The 26,087-nt window shown below is 38.9% G+C and overlaps 1 protein-coding gene across 4 annotated transcripts; it reads right to left on the bottom strand.

Annotated features, from left to right (window-relative positions):
- Nucleotides 1-26,087, bottom strand: VSIG4 (V-set and immunoglobulin domain containing 4). 4 transcript variants are annotated; one of them, XM_065915502.1, is made up of 9 exons: nucleotides 25,912-26,087; nucleotides 20,948-21,304; nucleotides 7,534-7,596; nucleotides 7,201-7,263; nucleotides 6,870-6,932; nucleotides 6,026-6,103; nucleotides 3,495-3,599; nucleotides 1,286-1,307; nucleotides 2-945 (listed from the first exon to the last, which is right to left on the bottom strand). In XM_065915502.1, the coding sequence occupies exons 1-9, from the start codon at nucleotides 25,964-25,966 to the stop codon at nucleotides 708-710; spliced, it is 1,044 nt and encodes a 347-aa protein (XP_065771574.1). In that variant the 5' UTR covers nucleotides 25,967-26,087; the 3' UTR covers nucleotides 2-707. The 4 variants fall into 4 exon arrangements, with proteins under 4 accessions (XP_065771577.1, XP_065771574.1, XP_065771575.1 ...); XM_065915505.1 differs by lacking the exon at nucleotides 3,495-3,599 and having other exon boundaries at nucleotides 1-945; XM_065915503.1 differs by lacking the exon at nucleotides 7,201-7,263.

Below are 26,087 nucleotides of genomic sequence, written 5' to 3' on the forward strand. Positions count from 1 at the left end.
ACCAAAGATTTATTGTGTTTCAGTGAGCTCACTGCTGAAGTGAAGTAAGGATAGTGTGGGTGTGACGGAAGAAAAACCAAAAAAGCAAAGGTTCTATCCATACTCCCAGGGCCTCAACCATCTCAACTAGTCTCCCTTTAATAACTCTTGGTAGGTACTTGAGAGAGGGCCAATATGACCAATGATGTTATTATGCTTAGGTATTTATTGAGCATCAAAAGAATACCAGAACACTAGGCGCACAGTACAGGAGCAGAACTGAACCCTGGTCTGTTCCACGATAATCCTGATTCAAAGCTCTCTGGCACTAGGGAAAGGGAAGTGACCCTGAACCCAACTAATCCTTTGAGCTGGCAGAGCTGAGCCTCCCTCTGGTCATTCAGTGGTAAGAGACCAAAGTTGAGGGGTATCTGGAGACATGGTGACCAAATCCTAGTGTTATGGATACTTTCTTCTGGTGTTTGGAGAAAAGCAATGGAAGCTGTAGGCAGGAATACTAGAAGGGTCTAGGGCATGACCCAGCAGCAGACTTGCTTGAGTTACATATGGTAATTTCTTAGGCAAAACCAGTTACTCTTAGCAACCCTATTGTTGGCAAAGAAGACATGTTGGACTAACCAGGAAGAAACAGCAGGGAAAGGGGCCGTGTAGACTGTCTGGGCTGAATAGGCAATTATGTCAATAGACACCAGCCCAGTAGGACATTTTTAGCAGACAATCTTGCCCTTGGTGGCTAGAAGCTCATAGTCCAGGGGATCTGTATGCAGCAGACAAGCATAGTCACTGTTGATCTGGGTGATGATCTGGTACTCCTGGCCCAGGCAAGGCTCATCAGAGTAGTCATTGTCCAGAGTCTGGGAAGCTGGTTCTTCACTGGAACAGCCACTTGCGAAGAGGGCCACCCTCATTGTTTCACCAGAGCCACTGGCCTTCCTGGCACGAAACCTGTGGTCCAAGAGCCCACCACTCATGAGAAGAAACTTGAATCTGGTATCTTGGTTTCCCGCTTTTCTGCCCCAGTTATTGACAACTGACCATCAGGCACCTGCCACCCAAGGATTCTAGGAACAGAGGGCTAGTGGACTTGGATTATTTTGTGTGTTCACTGGGTCAGGACAGTACCACAGGAGGTGCTTTTGAGAGGGAAGAAAGTTGTTCCCTGACCTTGAAGGCCTCTGGGCTTAATATTTGGTCTGTACCAAACCCCCTTGCCCTCTCTGCCAATAACCAACAAACTTGAGGACAAGGAACAGGCCAAAAGATAGAAGATGAGAAGCTATCTTACCTGGCTACTTCATAGACATGATCTAGAAAAAAAAAAGAAGAAGAATCAAGTCAGAAGTCTCCATAGGGAATGGGTAAGGGCCAAATGTGAGTCCTTGTGAAAAGAAAAGGGAAGAGGAGACAGAAAGGGGGATCTCAATATGTCTCAGCCTTCCAACAAATAGGAGCTGTTAGGAAGGTGGATTGAAATACAGATTTACCTGTTTTTCAACAGATGCAGATTTATTCAGGAAAGGAAGAGGAAGCACACTTGATCACTGTCATCTTTGGCACAATCTGACTCTGGACATTTGGCTAGAGCTTGGTGAGATGGGGGGAGGGACACTGGAACTGGATCCACTCTCCACCCAGGAGTCTTGTCAAATATCCTTTAGGGAGTCCTTATGAAAAACTTGGCAGCCATTCAGAGCCCAGACAAATGCTTCAGTCATTCTCAAGTGCACTTATCCCCATCCTGCATCCAGGAAAGATCTTGGAATAAGTCACCATTGCCCCCTAGTGTCTGTGGAGGAGAAGTAGCTACATTCCATGTAGGCTTAAAAACTCTGTAACCTGGTACAAAGATGGATGTCTCTTAGTACTGCCCTCTAGGTGCTTGTAATCTTTCAGAGATGCAACTGGGAACGTATACATTAAACCACAATAAAGCAAAAACAGAATGCTGCAGGTCTTTTGTTTTGTGATAAAGCCTTACATTTCCATGTCTTACCTCCCTGATTGGCCCGGCACCTTTCATACTGTAGGATCTTTTTCATTTTTATATGCCTAGTGAATGGTACATAGTAGGTACTCAGAAGCTACATGTTAAATTGAGATGATGCCCTGAGGTTCTCTCCCTTATAGAGAGATAGAATGCATGAATTCTGGAAAGGCAATTCAGGAAGGAAAAAGTATAAAGACATGAGGTGTGTCACCTATTTGCCTGTTTGACTCCAGTTACTGGGAATGAAATTAGGTCTAAGAGAATGGTGGGGGTTGACAAGATAGGCCAGAGCCACATTACAGAGGGCCTTCAATGGGGTGCTACATTTTTACCTCTGCCCTCTGAGTCATGGTGAACCCTGGACTGTTTTTGAAAGGGAAATAATCTAATATGGTTACAGTTTATATTCAGTCTCATTGAGACTATGATGAATGTTTTCCTTTTAGTACTCCCAGGATTTGTGGCAACTTAAGATATCTCCACTTCCAAGTTTAGCCTCACGGATCATAGCCATGGTAATTGGCCAAGACAAGAGTTTTTACTTCAAACCCAGGAGAAGGAGAAACTCAAGGCTTCCTCCTCTTTTTGGGTTGGAGAGACCTATGGTAGAAATCAGACTATTAGAGAGTAGGAGATACTTCAAAGGAAGAGACACACAAATGCTAGTTAAAATGACTAGTGCAAAAGGAATTGAGGTGTAGTTAGGCTTTACTTAAAAATAAACATTAAGATTCTCTTTTTCCTCTGTTGGCAAACAGATGTTAAATGACCCTGACAACTACACTTGTAATCATATCACTGCCTGGCTTAAAATTTTAAGTGATTTTTAATGCAAGGTTTAGAGAAGAAATTCCAAATTCCTTAACCTGTCATTCAAGACTTTCTAGAGTCAGGAATGAACTTATCATTTCCTTTGTATTTGTCTATTGCTTGGCTACATGAAGTTTCTCTATTCTCCACTCACATTTGTCTTTTACAATTTCACTCCTTTATTCATGTAATTTCATGTATTTGTAGACTATTGTCCCCTTTCAATGACTTTCATCCCCCAAGTTATGATCTAAGTCTGCCTCCTTCTGAAAGCCCTTGATAATTATTCTAACCCTAACTCATTCTCCTATCCTTTGGATCCCTTTAGCATTGATTATCTTCTCCAAACCTTAACTTCATAGCCTTTATAGCTATGTATTGTTATTGATAAACTACATGACTCTACCTTGATTCCATTAATTAAACTGTAAATAACTTGAGGCAAGTAATTGTGACTTCTCCTTCTCCTCATTAAAAATCCACTATGTAGATGCTGTGCCAGGTTGAGTAAAAAGATTTGTGAATTAACTTTCATATGTTGTACTCTTATTGCATGTCTGTCTCCATGGATTCCCTATCCTCACTTTCAGGGGACCCTTTGAAATACCTAACATAGTGCTTGATACAGAGTTTATGCTCAACTGTACTGCTGAATGAAAGAATAAGCAAAAGCCACCCATTCATATTCATCACTCACCCTGTTGGGATGTCTTCCGGCAGACCATGATATAAGTCATGGTGATGAACACTATACAGCACAAGGAGATGATGAGAATTATGGCAAAGATAGATAGGCCTTTTCCTAGAGGGCAAAACAAGACCAAATGGTGTCTAGTTGAAAACAGTCCAGAAACAGAGACTCCAAGGATCAGTCCAGACTAGCCCACAGTTCTTTCTTTTCCATCTTCTCCTAACTTTCTTAGCTAGCCAGAGAGACAAACAAAACCTTGGATCCATGAGAAAGACTTGAGAAAAGCTAGAGACTCCATGAATGTGCAAGTTATTTCAGATCCACTCATTGTTGGTTGATTGGCCTGGGCATTTGAACCAGTACTCCATGCTTTCCATGGGGCCAGAGGTTTTTCACATTTTCTTAGGAGAAAGTGTTTCCCAGATTCACAAAAACACTACCTTATTGAGATTATGATCAATTACTTCTAGTCACAATGATTCTTTTATTCAAACACTCTGCCCAAGTATTCAGATTTCTTAATCCTCAAAACATATTTCCACTGAGTCTCCTGGGTTACTTATCTAAATCATGCCTATAAGTTGAAGGAAACCCCTGGACTAGGCTTCTGGTCCTGGATCTGTTATTTATTTGCTGTATGACTGTGGTAGGCAAAATAAGGGTCCTCCAAAGACATTCATATTCATATCCCCAGTATATTAGTTTACACTGTAGGGAAGAATTAAGGTTACAGATATATTTAGGGTTGTTAATTCATTGACTTTGAAGTGAGGAGATTATCTTGAAATATCTGGGTGGGCTCAATGGAATCTCAAGGGTCTTCCAAAAGTGGAAGAAGGAAAAAGAAGAGGAGATGATAGTGAGATATTTGAAAATGCTACATTGCTAGTTTTGAAAATGGTGGAAGGTAACCAGAAGCCAAGGAAAGAAGGTAACCTCTAGGAACTGAAAGGAGGACAAAGAAACTGATTATCCCCAGTCTCCAAAAAGCTGAATTATACCTTAATTTTATCCCAGTGTGTCAGACTTCTGATGTCCAGAAGTATAGGATAATACATTTGTGTTATTTTAAGGTGCTAAGTATGGGGTACTTTTTCAGCAGTCCTAGAAGGCTAAATACATAGAAGTCATAGAAGAATAAATACAGTGACTTTAATCAGATTTTTGACTAATACCTTAGTTTCCCCATAAGTTCAATGAAAAGACTGGATGATGTCTAATGCACTTGTAGCTATAATATTCTGAATCTAGGGAGTGAGGTCAGGGGATATGGATGGAGAGGGGAAGGAATCCAAGTATCCTTAGGATTTACTGCTGCAACTGACTTTGTTTTCTCTAGATCCCAAAATATTATACCTTAGAACTCTGGTATTTGTGGTCCTTAGAGCTCTGATTGGAGTTGAGAGAACCCAAGTTATGAAAAGATACAGATCAAGGGAAGGTTCCTCATGGGAGAGAGTCAAGTTTTAAAATAATAGAGGATGTAGGACATAAACCCCAAATATTAGAGTATCCATTCCTCCAAAAGTTATTTTCTCATGTTCTCAAATCAACTGTCTTAAGAAGTATCTTCTAGACCCCCTTCTCCTATGGATATTGCCAAAAGAGACATGGAACTATGGAAGTCTTCAAGCCAAAAGTGACACCACAAAAATGGAACACAAAACAATTTTAAGCTGTGACCTGAGACAACCAAGAAACTCTGCAACCAGGAGGGCAGAAGTACAGAGGCATTAAGTCCACCATCAATGACACACAACCAGAGGATAAGACCAGGAGTGATAGTCATCAAACTACTATGTACCTATCAATCAAAACAGATACCTACTCTAGACTGGGAGTCTTAGAGGTATCCAGGCATCAATACTTTTGTTGCAGGACCATGGGAGTGGTCTAGAGAGTTCTGAGGGATGGGCCAAGGCAGTCAAGGTGATAACGGGAAACAGTGGTTAAAGGAAACATCTAGCATCAACTAGTATTGTTGATGAAATAAAATGATATAAAATACAAGTATTTCTTTGTTTTAATAATCAGTGTAGTCATACCACTGCATACTAGCTATTAGCTCCAGGTGAAAACCCAAAGAACTTATCTTTGGGGTTTGCATCTCTGAGACTTTGACTTAGTGATCCTTGAAACTTTGAAGGAATCAGAAATCAGCTGCAAGCTGCTTGGTGACCTCTGAAGAATTACTCAAGTAATGAAGCCTTGCCACTACCCTTACCTGGTCCAATGCCTGTTTCCCTAGGAGAGCTGGCTGAAGCCATAGTCCCATTCAAATTTTACATAGAATGTTTAGGAAGTATATTCTTATGCCAACAGAGAACACATCTATCACTACCCTTAAACCCATTCTGACTTTGACCATCCCTATATCTCTATCTTTCCCTCTCCATTCTCCATTTTATCCACCTCATCTGTCTAGGAGGTAACAGTTTGTGGAGTAGAATGACATAGAATAGTGTGTATAGTGGAAAGTTTTTGTTTCAAAGTTAAGAGCCAAAAAGAAGGAATAGAAGTGTTAACATTTCCCTTACCTGGTCCAGCACTTGTCTTTCCAATATAACCATCCACTTCTGTTATTCTGCCCCAGGATGTATTCACTGTGGATGTTGCTATAACAACAGGATTATTAGTGTCAGAGACCTCTCTTCCAGATAGGAAATTTTAAGATGGAGGGTGGCTACAAAGAATGCAGTTCTTCCTTGGGTATCTGTGCTAAGATTTCCAGAATTCCTGGCCATGTCATTGACCACTATTATTGGGTTGGCCAAAAAGTTCATTTGGGTTTTTCCATAATACCTTAGAGAAAAACTTGGTTGAACGTTTTGGCCAATTAAATACAATAATGTGATAGCTTACTTTTTTTTTTTTTTAACGCTGGTGGGAAGAAGGGCCATAAAGGAGAGAAAATATACCTAAAGTCCCATAACAATTCAGACTAGGAGCAGAGGAGAAGTCAGTTTTCTTTTTCCACTTTTCCTATAGGGTTATTCTTTTTGCCTCAATCATTTTTACAAAGATATATATATATATATATGATTTATATATATATGATTTATACATATATATTTATTATTTTAAATAATAATTTATTAATTATTATTTATTTATTATATTTATATACATATAAATAAATTTATTGTATATAAACATTTATTATATATTTATATATATATTTACACACACACATATATATATATATGATTCAATTCTTCATGACCCTTAAGTCTTTTTATTTCCATGTTTTTATTACTATGTTCCTTATGAAGAACCCAGTAACCTCTTATTACCTGTCTAATGGCATTGAGCCTCCTCCCTTGGCTTCCATGACACCATTTCAGACCTTCCCTGTTCCCACAGAACCCCAGTAAAACTCACCTTCCAAGGGGGTTTGCATGGTTGGAAGTGACTTAGTCTTGGTATCAAGTGGCTTTGAGGAATCTGCAAGGAAATTTATTGTATATAAACATGTATTATATATTTATATATATATTTACACACACACACACACACACATATATATATATATATATGATTCAATTCTTCATGACCCTTAAGTCTTTTTATTTCCATGTTTTTATTACTATGTTCCTTATGAAGAACCCAGTAACCTCTTATTACCTGTCTAATGGCATTGAGCCTCCTCCCTTGGCTTCCATGACACCATTTCAGACCTTCCCTGTTCCCACAGAACCCCAGTAAAACTCACCTTCCAAGGGGGTTTGCATGGTTGGAAGTGACTTAGTCTTGGTATCAAGTGGCTTTGAGGAATCTGCAAGGAAATTTATTGTATATAAACATGTATTATATATTTATATATATATTTACACACACACACACACACACACATATATATATATATATATGATTCAATTCTTCATGACCCTTAAGTCTTTTTATTTCCATGTTTTTATTACTATGTTCCTTATGAAGAACCCAGTAACCTCTTATTACCTGTCTAATGGCATTGAGCCTCCTCCCTTGGCTTCCATGACACCATTTCAGACCTTCCCTGTTCCCACAGAATCCCAGTAAAACTCACCTTCCAAAGGGGTTTGCATGGTTGGAAGTGACTTAGTCTTGGTATCAAGTGGCTTTGAGGAATCTGCAAAGAAAAGGGAGTCCATTCAAGGGTCCTGGCACCCCTGAGTGAACAGTTGAATGCTTTAGGAAAAAATGGGAAATAAGTAATGGCCAGTCAGATACTTAATCAATCTGGATGGGGAAAAAATTTTGTTTTAACTAACTTCCAGTTGAAATTTAGCTGCTTATTCTCTTGAGAGGGTCTTAGAAGTATTACAAAGAAGGTGACTGTGGTGAGTTAGTAAAGATAACAGAATAATAACCTTCAAATACTTACTTCATAAAAGCAGTGAAGTGACTGACAAAATTTTTCACAATTTTTTTTTCTTTAAGATTTTGGGAAAATAGCCAAAGATTTGAATCAACCCAGGTAGCATTTATGGAAGAAAAACACTCCAGTCTTGTTAAGTACAGCAAATATTGTTGCATTTTAATTTATCTCAGCTCTATTACCCTGTCCCAGGCCAGTAGTAGCCTTGAAAATAAGCCTTGTTCAAGGTACTAGACTGAACAAAACAGATTTAATACTCCCCAAAATTGTCATTATTTGACTTCTGTGGCAATTCCTGAAAGACCTGATTCAAAAGGTTTGTCTTTATTGGTCATCCAGTGCTAAAACTCTTGCCAGGGAAAGGGTGTATTTGTCAGACAGATGCCTGGAGCATTAGACAACAATTGAGGTAAACAAGAGACTTGCCAAAAAGCTTAAAAGAAAAAAAAAAGTAATTAAATGTTCAGAGACTTTGAAAATCTCTGACACATTCCTGGAATCTGGAAAGCCAAGACATGCATAGGGTTGTGTGCATGCTCAGGAAAGACATGAGAATGTCATATGTTCTTATCTCTGACTAGCCTTGAGGCTCTGCATTAGCAGGAAATGAAGGCTACAGCACAGTTATAAACTTACTGGGTAAGCATTGAAAACAGTTAAACAGGCAACAGAACCCTTGGAGTTTTAATGATTCCAAGTATTTAAAGAAATATCTGTCCAATCAATAGTTTACCACTAAATTGATCAGAGACTTCAGTGGTAATCCATGACAAAGAATACAAGAGACTACATAGAATTAGCTCAGACAGTCATTGAACAAACAAATAGCAATTAGTACAGAAAGCAGTGACAAAAGCAAGCCCTGGAGAGAGAGACAGAGACTCAGAATTCTAGATTTTTCACATTATATTTTCAACAAAATATGAGACATGCAAAGAAAGTTATGTCCCAGATGAAAGGGCAAGATAAAACCCAAGAAAAACAGCTAAATGAAGTGGAGATAGGCAAAGTTCCAGGAAAAGAATTCAGAGTAATGATAGTGAAGATGATTCAGGATCTCAGAAAAATAACGGAGGCAAAGATTGAGAAGATGCAAGAAATGTTTACCAAAGACCTACAAGAACTAAAGAACAAACAGATGAATAATACACTAGAAGAAATCCATAGCAGAATAACTGAGGCAGAAGAACAGATAACTGACCTGGAGGACAGAAAGTTGAAAATCACTGCAGCAGAACAGAATATAGAGGAAAGAATGAAAAGAAATGAAGATAGCCAGATAAAAAAATAAAAGATAATTGCAATTGCAAGCCATAATGGGAACATGATTAGCCTAATAATTATAAAATTATTACACACAACTCAGGGGGAGGATCAAGCACAGTGATAAGTGGAAGTGCATACATGCACATATTTTCATCTACTCAGCCAGTCTATGTCTATTGTTTGGTGTGTTTAATTTATTTGCATTTAAGGTATTTACTCTTTACAATTTTCGTGTTTTGGGTTCATTTTCTGTAGGTAGATCTTTTCCTTCTCTTGCTTCCTGCTTGGAGAAATTCCTTTAGCATTTGTTGTAAAGCTGGTTTGGTGGTGCTGAATTCTCTTAACTTTTGCTTGTCTGGAAAGCTTTTGATTTCTCCATCAAATCTTAAGGAGAGAGTCTTGCCAGGTAGAGTATTCAGTTTTTCCCACCACCAGTCCCTCCCATCAAGAAGCTTACACAACTGTAAATAATATGTATAATATATATATTTTTTAGAAAACTTATGAACTTTTGCCTAACTAAAAAAAATTTTTTGACAGTTTGATTTCCACTTATTTGACTTAGTATGAATAGAATGCTAGATTTATAATTTAAAAAAACAGGCAAGAAGTGGCAAAGGTTTACTGTGTAGCATGGGGAAATATAGTCAATATCTTATATTATCCTATAATGGAAAATAATTTAAAAGATAATATATGCATGTATGTATAACTGAATCACACAAGAAAATTCTACATTTTGAAATTTAGTATTGTTTGCCAGTTTTTCTAAATGTCCTATGGATATCTAATAGCAGCATATGAGATATAAAATTTTAAATACATTTTGCAGGATATAAAATTCACGTAAATTTATATAAATAGAAATCAACTGTATTTAAATTATTGACTGCATCATCAAGATGGTCCTATTCTTATATTTTCTGCATTTGATAAAATATTCTCAGAGATATGTTAATATTTCTCACATGATTATATATATATTTTTTCCCTTATACTTCTTCTGAGGTTTTTGCTTTATGTGTCTTTGTTTCTTTGCTGTTAGGTATCTCATGGTTTATGATATCAATCTTTGTGAATTTTGCTTTTTATCTTTAAAAATATTCATCTTTGTTTAATTTAAAAATAAATAAAGTTATTAAAATAAAAAAAAAGAAATTGGAAAATATAGTCCATCAACATGTTAAGAAAAAAAGCAATGAATAGAAACTTTCTCTGAGGAAGTACAGATACTGTACTCATTAGAATAAAATACTTTAAATCAACTAAATTTGTTATTTAAAAAAAAATAAAGGAAATTGTGTCCAAAAACTAAAATAGTGAGGGCAGTTCAAACCAAGTTGTTGTTCTGTCACTTAGTTGTGTCTGACTCTTTGTGACCCCATGGGCTGTAGCACACCAGATTTCCCTGTCCTTCATTATCACCCAGAGTTTGCTCAAATTCATGTCCATTGAGTCAGTGATGCTATCTAACCATCTCATCTGCTGAAATGTTCTTCTCCTTTTCTCTTCAAATTTTCCCTAGGATAAGGGTCGTTTCCAATGAGTCTACTCTTCCCATCAAATAGCCAAAGTACTGAAGCTTCAGCATCAGTTCTTCCAATGAATATTCTCATTACCTTAAGAATTTTCCATACTTTGTGGGTGTTAATGCACACAGTGAAAGGCTTTAGTGTAGTCAATGAAGCAGAAGTAGATATTTTCATGAAATTCCTTTGCTTTCTCTGTGATCCAGCAAATGTTGGCAATTTGATCTCTTGTTACTCAGCCTTTTCTAAACCGAACTTGTACATCTGGATGATATCAATTCATGTACTGCTGAAGTCTAGCTTGAAGGGTTTTGAGCAGAACCTTACTAGGATGTGAAATGAGTGCAACTGTATGGTAGTTTGAACATCCTTTGGTATTGCCCTTCTTTAGGATTGGAATGAAAACTGGCCTTTCCTGTTCTGTGGCCACTGCTGAGTTTTCTATACTTGCTGACATATTGAGTGCAGAACTTTTACAGCATCATCTTTTAGGATTTTAAATAACTCAGTTAGAATTCCGTCATATTCATTAGCTGTTTCTGTGGTCATGTTCTTAAGGCCCGCTTGACTTCACACTCCAGAATGTCTGGCTCTAGGTGAGTGACCACACCATCATAGTTATCTTGGTCATTAAGACCTCTTTTGTAGAGTTCTGCCACTTCTTAACTTTTTCTGCTTCTGTTAATTCCCTACCATTTATGTCATCTATCATGACAAACCTTGCAAGAAATTTTCCCTTGACCTCTCCAATTTTCTTGAAGAAATCTCTAGTCTTTCCATTCTACTATCATCTTATACTTCTTTGCATTGTTCACTTAAGAAGACCTTTTTATCTCTCCTTGCTATTCTCTGGAACTCTGCATTCAGTTGGGTATATTTTTCCCTTTCTCCCATGCCTTTCAGTTCTCTTCTTCCCTCAGCTATTTGGAAAGCCTCCTCAGACAAACATTTTGCCTTCTTGCATTTATTTTTCTTTGGGGTAGTTTTGGTCACTTCCCCCTGTGCAATGTTACAAACTTCAAACCAAGTAGAAAATGTTATTAAACAAAAATTATAAAACAGGAACAAACTAGGAATCCTGGAGATGAAAGATACAATAACCGAAAACATGCATGCTAAGTTGCTTCAGTTATGTATGACTCTTTGCAATCCTATGGACTGTAGCCTGTCAGATTCCTCCCTCCATGAGATTTTCCAAGCAAGAATTTTCCAGGGGCTCTTCCTGATCCAGGAATTAAACTGGCATCTCTTATGTTTCCTGCCTTGACAGTTGAATTCTTTACCGCTTCTGACACCTGGAAAGCCCCAGCTGAAAGAATAAAACCCACTAAAAAGAAGAATTCACTAAAACAGATTTAAACAGGCAGAAGAAAGAATCAGTAAAACTGGTGACAATTGAAATTAGCAGATTAGAGAAACAGAAAGGAAAGTGAATGAAGAAAATGACCAGCACCTCAGAGAACTGCAGGGCACCATCAAATGCACCAATATACACATAATGGAAGTTACAGAAGAGGATAGAAAAGTATAGACAAAATATTCTAAAGTGCTATGTAATGTCAAACAACTTTTGACATTTTAATTTTTTATTGACATTTTTATTTTTGTTACTTTTTTATTCTTGTTCAATTGTGTCTGACTCTTTGCAACCCCATTGACTGCAGCCCCATCTGACTCTTTGCTACCCCATTGACTGTAGCACACAAGGCTTCCCTGACCTCCACTATCTCCCTGAGCTTGCTCAAGCTCTTGTCCATTGAGTCCATGATGTCATCCAAACATCTCACCCTCTGTCACCCCTTTCTCCTCCTGCTCTCAACCTTTCTCAGCTTCAGGGTCTTTTCCAATGAATCTTCTTGGCCAAAGTATTAGAACTTCAGCTTCAGCACCAGTCCTTCCAATGAATATTTGGGACGAATTTCCTTTAGGATTGACTGGTTTGATCTCCTTGCTGTCTAAAGAATTCTCAAGAGTCTTTTACAACACAACCATTCAAAAGCATAAATTCTTTGGTGCTCAGTCTTCTTTATGGTCCAACTCTCACATCTGTACATGACTATTGGAAAAATGATAGCTTTGACTAAAAAGACTTTTGCAGGCAAAGTAATGTTTCTGCTTTTTAATACACTGTCTAGGTTTGTCAGAGCTTTCCCTCAAAGGATAGAATGTCTTAATTTCATGACAGCAGTCACCATCCACAGTGATTTTGGAGCCCAAGAAATTAAAATCTGTCAGTTTCCATTGTTTCCCCATCTCTTTGCCATGAAACAGTGGGACTGGATGCCATGATTTTCATTTTTTTTAATAATGAGTTTTTGGCTAGCTCTTTCACTCTCCTCTTTCATCTTCATAAAGAGGCTCTTTATTTCCTCTTTGGTTTCTGCCATTAGGGTGATATTGCCTGCATATTTGAGGTTGTTGATATTCTCCTGGCAATATTGATTCCAGTTTGTTATTCATCCAGCCCAGCATTTCACATGATGTACTCTGCATAGAAGTTAAATAAATACATATACAATGTGTTAAAATGCAGAGACACCACTATACTGGCAAAGGTGATACCACAGTAATGGCAGAAACCAAAGAGGAACTAAAAAGCCTCTTGATGAAGGTGAAAGAGAAGAATGAAAAAGCTGGCTTAATACTCAACATTAAAAAAACAAAGATCATGGCATCTGGTCCCATACTTCATGGCAATTAGAAGGGAAAAAAGTAGAAGCAGTTGCATATTTTATTTTCTTGGGTTCCAAAATTACTGGTGATGGTGACTGCAATCACGAAATTAAAAAACACCAGCTCCTTGGAAGGCAAGCTGTGACAAACCTAGAGAGTGTATTAAAAAGTAGAGACATCAGTTTGCAGACAAATTTCTGTATAGTCAAAACTATTGTTTTTCCTGTAGTCATGTACAGATATGAAAATTGAACCATAAAGAATGCTGAGTGCTGAAAAATCGATGCTTTCAAATTGTGGTACTGGAGAAGACTCTTGAGAGTCCTTAGGACTGCAAGGTGATCAAAAAGTCAATCTTAAAGGAAATTGGCTCTGAATATTCATTGGAATGACTGATGCTTAAACTGAAGCTACAATACTTTGGCCACCCCATGTGAAAAGACAACTCATTGGAAAAGACTCTGATGCTGGGAAAGATTGAAGGCAAAAACAGAAGCGAGTGGCTGAGGATGAGATGGTTAGATAGCATCACCGACCCAATGGACATGAGTCTGAGCAAACACCAGGTGATAGTGAAGGACAGGGGAGATTGGTAGTCTGCAGTTCATGGCGTCTCATCGCAAAGATTCAGACACGACTTAGCAACTGAATATTGTTTTCCATCTGTCTCCTAAAACAAAAGAAGCAAAAATAAACAAATAAGACCTAATTAAATCCTTTTATACAGAAAAAAAAATCAATGAAACAAAAGACTGCCTACTGAATGAGAGAAAATATTTGCAACTAAGAATGATAAAGTGTTAATGCCCAAAATATATATAGAGCTCATATAACTCAATAAAACAACAACAGCAAAAAATAACTCAATTGGAAAATGGTCAGTTCAGTTCAGTGGCTCAGTCATGTCTGACTCTGTGCAACCCCATGAACTGAAGCACGCCAAACCTCCTTGTCCATCACCAATCCCTGGAGTTCACTCAAATTCATATCCTTTATGTCAGTGATGCCATCCAAGCATCTCTTCTTCTATCGTCCCCTTCTCCTTCCGCCTTCAATCTCTCCCAGCATCAGGGTCTTTTCAAATGCGTCAGTTCTTGGAATCAGATGGCCAAAGTATTGGAGTTTCAGCTTCAACATCAGTCCTTCCAATGAATATTCAGGATTGATTTCCTTTAGGATGGACTGGTTGGAACTCCTTGCAGTCCAAGGGATTCTCAAGAGTCTTCTCCAACACCACAGTTCAAAAGCATAAATTCTTCGGTGCTCAGCTTGCTTTGTAGTACAAATTTCATATCCATACATGACTACTGGAAAAACCGTAGCTTTGGCTACATGGAACTTTGTTGGCAAAGTAATGTCTCTGCTTTATAATATGCTGTCTAGGTTGGTCATAACTTTTCTTCCAAGGAGCAAGCGTCTTTTAATTTCATGGCTGCAGTCACCATCTGCAGTGATTTTGGAGCCCACAAAAATAAAGTCTCTGACTGTTTCCACTGTTTCACAATCTGTTTGCCATAAAGTGATGGAACCAAATGAAATTATCTTAGTTTTCTAAGTGTTGAGCTTTAAGTCAACTTTTTCAGTCTCCTCTTTCACTTTCACCAAGAGGCTCTTTAGTTCTTCACTTTCTGCCATATGGGTGGAGCCACCTGCATATCAGAGCTTATTGATATTTCTCCCGACAATCTTGACTCCAGCTTGTGCTTCATCTAGCCTAGCGTTTCTCATGTTGTACTCTGCATATAAGTTAAATAAGCAGGGTGACAATATACAGCCTTGACGTACTCCTTTCCCGATTTGGAACCAGTCTGTTGTTCCATGTCCAATTCTAACTGTTGCTTCCTGACCTGCATACAGATTTCTCAAGATGCAGGACAGGTGCTCTGGTATTCCTGTCTCTTTCAGAATTTTCCAGGGTTTGTTGTGGTCCACACAGTCAAAGGCTTTGGCATAGTCAATAAAGCAGAGGTAGAAGTTTTTTTCTGGAATTCTTGCTTTTTTGATGATCCAGCGGATGTTGGAAATTTGATCTCTGGTTCCTCTGCCTTTTCTAAATTAAGCTTGAGCATCTGGAAATTCATTGTTAATGTACTGTTGAAGCCCGGTTTGGAGAATTTTGAGCATTACTTTACTAGTTTGTGAGATGAGTGCAATTGTGTGGTAGTTTGAGCATTCTTTGGCATTACCTTTCATTGGGATTGGAATGAAAACTGACCTTATCCAGTCCTGTGGCCACTGCTGAGCTTTCAAAATTTGCTGGTATATTGATTGCAGCACTTGTACAGCATCGTCTTTTAGGATTTGAAATAGCTCAACTGTAATTCCATGAACTCCACTAGCTTTTTCTATAGTGATGCTTCCTAAGGCCCACTTGACTTCACATTCCAGGATGTCTGGCTCTAGGTGAGTGATCACACTATTGTGATTATCTGGGACATGAAGATCTTTTTTGTATAGTTCTTCTGCGTATAATTGCTGCCTCTTCTTAATATATTCTGCTTCTGTTAGGTCCATGACAGTTCTGTCCTTTATTGTGCCCATCTTTGTATGAAATGTTCCCTTGGTATTTCTAATTTTCTTGAAGAGATCTCTAGTCTTTCCCATTCTATTGTTTTCCTCTATTTCTTTGCACTGATCACTGAGTAAGACTTTCTTATCTCTCCCTGCTATTCTTCGGAACTCTGAATTCAAATAGGTATATCTTCCCTTTTCTCCTTTGCCTTTCACTTCTCTTCTCTTCACAGCTATTTGTACGGCCTCCTCAAACAACCGTTTTACCTTTTTGTATTTTTTTTCCTTGGGTTTGATCTTGATCACTGCCTCCTGTACAATGTCATGAACCTCCGTCCATAGGTCTTCAGGCATTCTGTCTAGCAGATCTAATCCATTGAATCTATTTGTCACTTCCACTGTATAATCATAAGGGATTTGATTTAGGTCATACCTGAATGGTCTAATGACTTTCCCTACTTTCTTAAATGTAAGTCTGAATTTGTCAATAAAGAGAGCATGGTTTTAGCCACAGTAAATTCCTGGTCTTGTTTTTGCTGACTGTATAGAACTTCTCCATCTTTGGCTGCAAAGAATATAGTCAATCTGATTTCAGTATTGACCATCTGGTGATGTCCATGTGTAGAGTCTTCTCTGTGTTTGCTGAGACAGGTGAGTTATCTTGGCAAAACTCTATTAGCCTTTGCCCTGCTTTATTCTTTCACCCAATGCCAAATTTGCCTATTACTCCAGGTATGTCTTGACTTCCTACATCTGCATTCCAGTCCCCTATAATGAAAAAGACATCTTTTTTGGGTATTAGTTCTAGAAGGTCTTGTACGTCTTCATAGATCCATTCAACTTCAGTTTCTTTAGCATTACTGGTCAGAGCATAGAGTTGGATTACTGTGACATTGAATGGTTTGCCTTGGAAATGAAAAGAGATCATTCTGTCATTTTTGAGATTGCATACAAGTACTGCATTTCAGACTCTTTTGTTGACTATCATGGCTACTTCATTTCTTCTAAGGGATTCTTACCCACAGTAGTAGATATAATGGTCATCTGAGTTAAATTCACCTATTCCAGTCTATTTTAGTTTGCTGATTCTAAAATGTTAATGCTCACTCTTTGCCATCTCCTTTTTGACCACTTCCAATTTGCCTTGATCCATGGGTCTAACATTCCAGGTTCCTATGAAATATTAGTCTTTATAGCATCAGACTTTACTTCCATCACCAGTCACATCCACAACTGGGTATTGTTTTTGCTTTGGCTCCATCTCTTCATTCTTTCTGGCGTTGTTTCTCCACTCTTCTCCCATAGCATATTTGGCACCTACCAACCTGGGGAGTTAATCTTTCAGTGCCCTATCTTTTTGCCTTTTCATACTATTTAATGGCTTTCTCATGGCAAGAGAACTAGTGGTTGTCATTCCCTTCAGAAGATCTGAATGGTCATTTTTTTTCCCAAAGAAGTATACAGAGGGCTAACAGTCTCATGAAAAGTTGCTAAGCACCTTTAAAAATCCAAGAAATGGAAATTAGAACCACAATTTGATGCCACTTCACACCTATCAGAATGGGTATTATGAAGAAAATCACAAACAGCAAGTGTTGATGAAGATATGGAGAAAGGGGCACTGTAGCACACTCTTGAAGGGAATGTAAAAGTGTTACAGCCACTGTGGAAAACTGCACGGACGTTTCTCAAAAAAAAAAAAAAAAGAAAAAGAAAAGAAAAAAAAAAAACTAAACTAAAAATAAAACTATCATATGACCCAACAATTCCACTCCTGTGCATTTATTTGAAAAAAAAAAAAAGAAAAAAATTGCACTCCAATTTTTATTGCAGCACCATTTACAATTGCCAAGACATGGAAAGAACTTAAATGACCATTATCGGATAAATGGATTAAAGAAAGTGTGAATGGGGAGAGGAACAGGCAAGAAGGGCTAGATAATTAAGAGTTACAAGCTATTATGTATAAAATGAATAAACTACAAGGATATATGGTAGAACCCCAAAATATATAGCCACTATTTCATAGCAACTGTAAAGGGAGTATAACCTTTAAAATTTGTGAATCACTACATTGTACACCAGAAGCTTAATATTGTATGCCAACTATACCACAATAAAATCAATGCAAAAATCCTAAATAAAATATTAGCAACCATAAAAAAAAGATAGCTGATTTCTTATTGAAAACAATGGAGGTCATGAGGCAGAGGGCTTACAAATTCAAAGTATGTGCATGCTAAGTTGCTTCAGTCGTGTCCAGTTTTTTGCAACCCAGTGGACAGTAACCCACCAGGCTTTTCTCTCCATGGGAGTCTCCAGGCAGAAATACTGGAGTGGGTTGCAATGCTCTCCTCCAGGAGATCTTCCCTACCCAGGGATCTAACTCTCATGTCTTATGTCTCCTGCATTGGCAGGCAGGTTCTTTACCACTAGTGCCAAATGAGAAGCCCCATTCAAAGTACATATTCTATCAATCAGTAGTTCTATATTTAGCAAAATTGTACTTTTTCTAGAATTGGAGAATAACACAGAATGTGAAGTATATGTAGGACAGAGATGAATTAGGTGACCAGACTCAAGGAACCATGTTGAGGTGGAAGAGAAGGTAGGTAGAAGAAGCCAAGAGAAAGTAACTTGGATCAGAGAGCAGGAAAGGACATAACTTCTCTGGGCTTCAATTTCCTTATCCGTCAGTAGAGGTCAGTTGTGAGCACTGCCTAATAGTTTTACTGCCTGTAAGCATGGACTGGAAAAGGAATAGACAGGCTAATTGGTTGTTAGCAAGGTCATGCCCAAATGGGCTAGAAATGCACTTATAGAAAGGTGAGAATGTTCAACTTGTCTCTTTATGAAGCACACACATTTTTTTTTTTTTTTACTTTCTGGCCATGTCTTTCTCTGCTTGACCAGATTGTCATCTCTCAAAGAACTGGATCAGTGTCCATAAATGTCTCTCAGGATGAGGCTGCCCTTATTCCTTCCTAAACTAACAGACCATAACTTACAGCACACACGTCCTTACTACATCTAAACTTTGGCAAACAAATCCCTGCAGGCCAAACAGGAGTCTCAAACCAATATCAGCCTCCTAACCCAAGTGGAAGGGGACCCAAGTGCTTACTTTTGTTACACTGAGATATCTTCTGAAGATAAAAATTTCAGGAGGCTCTGAAGATAATCTCCTAAAGGAAGTTAGCCCTCAATGTGTTTTGGGAAATAAAAACCTTCTTGGAATAAGTATCTTCCCTTCCAAGGAGATTTCTTGAAGGGCAACAAGATTCATTTGGCCATATCACTGCTGGGCTGTTCATTTAAATCCCAGTCTACAATCTTTATGCACACAGTTTGCAGGTTTCCAAATAATTCTGTAATAAACATTCAAACCTTGATTAGACATCAACCAGAACTTGCATTTGGCTTAAGGGTAAAAGAGGGGAGATTTAAAGAAACTATGCAGAGATGAGGGCTTTATTTCATAAAGCAAAACTGAATAACCAACCAACAAAATAAAAATAACGACTGCAAAAAACCCCATCAAAGCACAGCAAAAACAAACCAATAAAAATTATCCCAAAAGGTGCCCAGGAACTGGCATAGGTTCAATCACAAAAGGCAATCAGACATAGTGGAAGAACATGAAATCTGAGTACAAATCCTTCCTTGAACTTCCAAGCAGTAAGCCCCTGGACAAGTAGATTTACCTTTCTGACTTGTAGTTTTTTCTTCTGTAAAATAAGGGTAATGATAGCTATCTCATGAGATAATTGTGGGATTCAGTGAGAAAACATGTGCCAACTTCTTCTGCATTGTATATGGCAAATAAGGGTACTTAGTTAAATATTACTTTTCCCTTTACCATCTTCATCTACTTAACCTACATCATGACAGGCAAAGTCTCCAGTGTTATTGTGCCAGTCCAGAATTTTTCTTTAGTAATTGAACAACCCAGGACTCCCTCCCCACTCTGCCCCAATCGATTTTCTCTGGGATAAGTACATTATGTTGATATATCTCTGGAACAATTTAGTCCACTGAGATTCTCACCAAGAAAGAATGTTGTTCACCTTTGACCACAAATTTCACAGTGTTACTGTGCTGCTCAAAGCCTAACCAGCCCTTGATAGTACAGAAATAGGAACCTGAGTCATCTACCACTGCAGACTTCAAAAGTAAGATACTGAAGATTCCTACTTTAATGGGTACTTGGTTGCTAGTCTATTCCTTGTATAAAACATAACTGATCAGGGGAGAACCCCAAGCCTGGCATTGAAGGCTAATCCTCATTCCTTTGGGTACTGTGAAGCCATAGCCACTGCCAGTCATCAGTGTGGGTTTACAAACATATACTGCAAAGGGAAGACAAAAGAGGAGGCTCTGGGAAGTTACAAGGATATGAGAACACAAGGCTGTCATCCATGTTGAGTCTAGGGTTATGAATATCTCTGCAAAGGGAACTAAAAAGGGCTGCTGATGTGGGGAAAAAAGGGAATAAGACAACTTAAATAAAAATAATTTCTTTGGAAAGAATAAGTATCATTTTGTATTATTTGGGGATTTGTGCTATCTGGAGTGAAAAAAAATCAACTGACTAAAACAAAGCCCAAACAGATTTTTTGTTTTGGTTTGGTTTTTCATTTTGCTCTGTTTGCTTGTTTTTGTTCAGAGTTTTTGGTTTATCTGAAGTTTTGGATTAGCAGGGGTCATATTTTGTAAAATTGTCAAGCTAGCTAAGCTTATCTTGACTAATCCATGCATACCCTTCCGCAGAGTTTCTCTGCCAATATTTATCCATTCTCTGATAACCTTATCAGATATACTTATTTTTATGAGTTTTAAGAGAGTCCAAGGATACAATCAGGCTATGGGTGCTAGATTTTCTGGGACACTTGAAGGAGTAGAGATCTGAAGGCCAGAAAACCTTCCCAGCATTTATTAAATTCTGCCACGAGAGTGATAACCCTGAGAATATCCTGTTCACTACCTCTGATTAGTACATATCATTGAAGAGAGACTATGTGAAGGTAAACTAAGGACTCTGGGTTTCTCAGGGTTTTCTAGGATTATAGTCCTTTATTGGGTCTTTGCTTACCAGTACTTTCTTAACACCCACAGTGACTCACGTTTCTGGACCCGGAGTTCAATGATCTTATCTTTCACAACTTGGTTGCCATCAGGGGTCTGCCAAGTGACTTCACATGTGTAGTGGCTCCGGTCATCCATCTCCAGGGTATTCAGGTGGAGGGACACATCTCCTGGAACCTCATGATTTACACGCAGGCGACCCCGGTACTTTGCTTGCTGGATATGGTCTCCGGAGAGGTCACGTAGAAAAATGGTGACTGAGTCAGATCCACGTTCTACCAGCCACTTTACTAAGACTTGTGTATAGCCTTGCAGAGGACCATAGGTACAGGGAATATTTACATCCCCTTTCCAAGGCCCTGTCACACTCTGAGGCACTTCCAGGATGGGATGTCCTGAAGAGCGGGGAAGAGAAGAAGGAAGAAGACACAGATGGTACACTCATCTGAGAACTAAATGGCAGTGACAGGCTTCAAGAGGGTTCTGAGAAACACACCCTTAACTCATACATTCAGATTTCCCATGATCTTTTGTTCTCTGCCAGCTCTCTCATCAATCAGAACCAGTCCTTAGAAGGAAAGCCCTAAAGTTTTTTAGTACTTGTGAGTTTCAAGTTCTTTTCCTGTCACTGCCTTGCTTTGAAGTGACCCTGTGTAAGTCCATTTACACCATGGTAGACCTACTTTTTTCATATATTATATAGAAATTCTGATTGAAATTATCGCTAAGGATCCTACAAACTCTAATATTCTGTAAATCCATGAAAAAAATCTCTTTCAACATTTTCCAAAAGAAGTATGGGAGCAAACGCTGAGCAATCAGGTCTGAGCTATTTTACTGCATGTAATTATGCACTTGGAGAAAAGCGGTGGCTTCCGGGTTCAGAAAGAAAGGACTATCTACCCTGCTTATTCCTCACTGCTCCCTCAGAAATGCTCAGTGATTGGGTCCTTGCACTAAAATTATTTTCTGGAAGGGAAGAAAGAGGTAGGCAAAGGACAATTCTCAGGGTGTAAACTTGTATAAGATGCATTTCTGTTTAGCAAAATCATTAGTTATTGTTAAATGTTAAAAACATGCAATTTGTAAGCTTGACATTTTTTCTGATTTCTATCCTTTCTTTATCTTCCTTTTGGTTTCTCTGAGATCTCAGAAAAAGTACATTGGAAAGTTTTATTCTGAGGAGGAATGGAGAGGAAAATATCTGGAAGGGAAAAGGTTCTGAGTATAATTCTAGAGTTGACTGGTAGGAATGGTGGTAGGGCCAAAGGGTGATTTTTTTCTTGGCTTGCTGGGAAAGGAAACTAAGAGGGAAATGTTGGGGATGTTGAGAGAGACACCACATTCCATCAACAATTTCCATCCATAAGCTCATATCTTGAAGATTTTGTGTTTTATTTAACTGAGTCAGGAACGAGGGATTGCATTTAGATATGTCTTTGTATCTCTCTTAGGAGAGGTAGTTTCAAAGTGTAGAAAGTAAAAGAGTTAGTCACTCAGTTATATCTGACTCTTTGCAACTCCATGGAGTGTAGCCCACCACGCTCTTTGGTCCATAGAATTCTCCAGATAAGGAACTTGGAGTGGGTAGCCATTCCCTTTTCCAGGAGATGCTCCTGACCCAGGGATCAAACCCAAGTCTCCTGCATTGCAGATAGATTCTTTACTGTATGAGCCACCAGGGAAACCCTCAACAAATAAAAGATTTTTATATAACCTAAGATTTCCAGGCTTTAATCAAGCAGATGGAAGATACAGTGGGGGCATGTGTTCCAGCTCCCAGAATGTATTGCCAAATACCAGGGCTTCTATCAATGAGAATGCTAAAGTCTAGCCTTTGGTCTGTGCCCTCAACAGAGACTCTACTACAACTCCTTTACAACCTGCTTGGACCTACCAAGTTATGGACAGTTTCCCTTTGTTGTAGGGAAACTAGAGAGGACACTTTAGCAACAAGGCAGCTTGTCAGCCAATGTGAAATGTAAGTCAAATTAATAAATACTCATCACTTTCCTGGAAAGTTGGGTAGGGGAAAATCTATTTCAGGAAATTCCCAACTCTTGGGGAAACACTTTGCCCATTGTGGATCCTTATAAACCACCAAATGGTGAGGTATTTTGTATAACAGGGTTTGAAGTACCAGGCAGGATGGAATTTGGAGACTTCCAGTATGGTATAGCTCGAAGGTCTTTTGGAATCCATCTAGTCATATTCCCTCATGGTACATATGCACAAGCTGAGGCTCAGTGAAAGAAAGATGCTTACTCAAAGTTATACAGAAAGTAGGGGCACAGCCAGGCCTGGAGGACTAGAATGAAGTCTTTCAGATGCCACACTGCCTCCTTACTTTTTAAACTGATTAATCTATAGCCACAACTGAAACCAGAAACTTGTTATCTGGGCCTATTTGATATGGTTTAACAGTGCTATCCTAGGGCTGGAAAATATCCTCCTGACAGCCTAAAAAATAATTCTCTCATCTGCCACCTGCTTTCTGAGAAATCTTTCCCAGAACTTCAGAGCTTAGCTCTCCTTCCTCAGGAGACTGAATATTATTCAAATATTTCATCCCTTCAGAAGAAAGAAAAGGGCTGGACATTGACTCAAAGGGCTTTGTTGGAAAATGTTTTGACTTGAGAAAGAAGGGCTAGTACTGGTGCCCACACTAGTCCTGGGACCTGGATTTAAGAAGTAAAGAGAGCTGTGGCTTGTGTGATGATCCTAAAGCAAGGAAAGGCCTGGTTTGGGTGGGAGGTTAAGCCCCTTTATGAGATCTATTATGGGCTCCATTTAAAATATTCATCTTCATATCATCAAACAGGCAGTGAGATCTTCTGATGACCCTGAACATCTGTGCCTGGCCTCTCTTCCCCTATTAGAATGCCCACTCAATAGAGGATTAGCTTACATAACAGATATTTGAAAAATGTTTATAGTGTTTATAAAATGCAAATGTTAGGATTTATTTTTATTTTTTCAACATATGTCTTAAATCGAGCGGCTTTTTAGAAATGAAGCCACAGTCCTCCAGAGCTGTCCACCTGGCAGGGTGTTTTGAGATCAGCCAAACTGATCTCCTTACTATATAGATGAGCTGGGGACACTGAGATTAAGGGAGAAGGAAGGAGTTATTGGCCATTCAGTTTGTTCCCAGTCTCAGGTCTGTAGTGTAAGACTCTCAACACAAATGACAGACCCGCTTCTAGGTCTAAATGACCTCCAAAAGCTGTGGAGGGAACAATACACACACACACACACACACACACACACACACACACACACACACACACACACACACACACATGATTTACATTTAACATTTACAAAATGATTCTCTGAGCTCCAGTCCTGTCTCTTTAATTCCCAGATCAAATCAACTGATTTGGAGAAAGTAGAGAGGAGCACTCTAAAATGTATTAGAGAGTGAAAATATTGTATTTGTAGAAAGAACACTAATTTTTAGGAGCATTAACTCTGCTGCTAATGCTTTGTGGCCTAGAGCAAGTTATTTTCCTTCTTTAGTGACTTAATTCAGTGTCTCTTCTAAGTCTGAGGTTCTAGAATTTGATGGATGATGGAGCTCCAGGACAAGGTGATTTAATCTGAGTCGTTTATGGAAAGTTGAATTCTTTCTAACCGCACAAATAGCACCAAGTTAGCACTCATCTAGTCTCTACTTCTAAGGATATGGAATAAGCAGGGATGAATCAAGGATACTTTTACCTTATTTACCTTCACTTAGCTATTACTCAGGCTTAGTTTCCTAAAGGGAGAAGGAAATGGCAACCCACTGCAGTATTCTTGTTAAGAGAATCCTGTGGACAGATGAGCCCAGTGGGCTGCTGTCCATGGGGTCGCAGAGAGTCAGGTAGGACTGAATCGACTTAGCATGCATTGGAGAGGGAAATGGCAACCCACTCCAGTATTCTTGCCTGGAGAATCCCAGGGACAGAGGAGTCTGGTGGGCTGCCATCTATGGGTTCACACAGAGTTGGACATGACTGAAGTGACTTAGCAGCAGCAGCGGTTTCCTAAAAGGCTATTTCAGTTATCAAGGGTATAAATGAGGATACAGTAGGATTTCACAAAATAATGCTGCTATGAGACAGTCAATCCTCTTTTGGTGTATAAGTCCAGCATTGAGCTGGACAAATTACCCTAGACAAATTGGGCCATGTCCACAGGGAAGTGAGTCATCCCAAGAAATGGTAAGAGACCAAATCCCGTGAAGAACAGTTGAAGGAGCTAAAGCTGTTTAACTTGGAGAAGAGATGAATCAAAGGAACATGGTTTATGTCCATAGCACTCTAAAGACCTGTCACAATATGAAGAAGATGTATTCTTTGTGTTTCCAAGAAACAGGGCTGGGATTCTTTGATAGAAGCCACAAGGGAATTGATTTAGTTCAACACAATGAAGTATTTTCTGAAAGTTCATTGGATAGACTAGATGGTCTGGACAGGTAGTGGATTCTTAGTCACTGCAAGTATGTAAACAAATATTCTGAGCACTTGTCCAAAACACTGAATGGTGGATCTAGGTTACTTCTAAGGTCCCATCTAGCTCCTAACAACATTACTTATCCAGAGGCTGTATATCTTAACAAAGATCCAAACCGGGGCACATAGAAGTAAACATATGGTAGAATTCTAGTGGTAGAATTTCAGGTGAAGGGCAATAAATGGGGAAGGGAATTGAGTGGTGTTGGGAACATTTCTAATGTCCCTGAGATACAACAAATACTAGAAAATAATATGTATGTTTTACAGGAGAGGATCCTTTCCAGTTTCTACCCAAACTTATCTCCTGGCTTCTTCAATAACCTCCAACCACTTCCCTCCCTTCTGCCCAAAGCTGAGAGAATTTGGAGCATTGGCTGAGAACAGTCACTCATTTAGCAGGAGTAGGCTTTCCTCAGTAGGCATTCAGTCCCACCTCTCCCCACTCCCCCATTTCTGCCTGTGCCAAAAGTGGCAGCCAGGCCCCCCTTTTGCTACTTTACCATAAATGACCACCAGTAGGTAGCTCAGGAGCAGCAGGCCCAGTAAGAGCCCCATCACAGCCAGAGCCACTTCTGTCCTTTCTTCTGGCCTCCTGATATTAAAAAGATGAACTCCTGATGGCTTCCAGAGTCTGTGCTTGCTTACTTCCTTTTCTTCCTTATATCTCTCACACGGA

The sequence above is a fragment of the Muntiacus reevesi genome, chromosome X (assembly GCF_963930625.1).
Source record: "Muntiacus reevesi chromosome X, mMunRee1.1, whole genome shotgun sequence".
In the NCBI taxonomy this organism is placed as follows: Eukaryota; Metazoa; Chordata; class Mammalia; order Artiodactyla; family Cervidae; genus Muntiacus; species Muntiacus reevesi.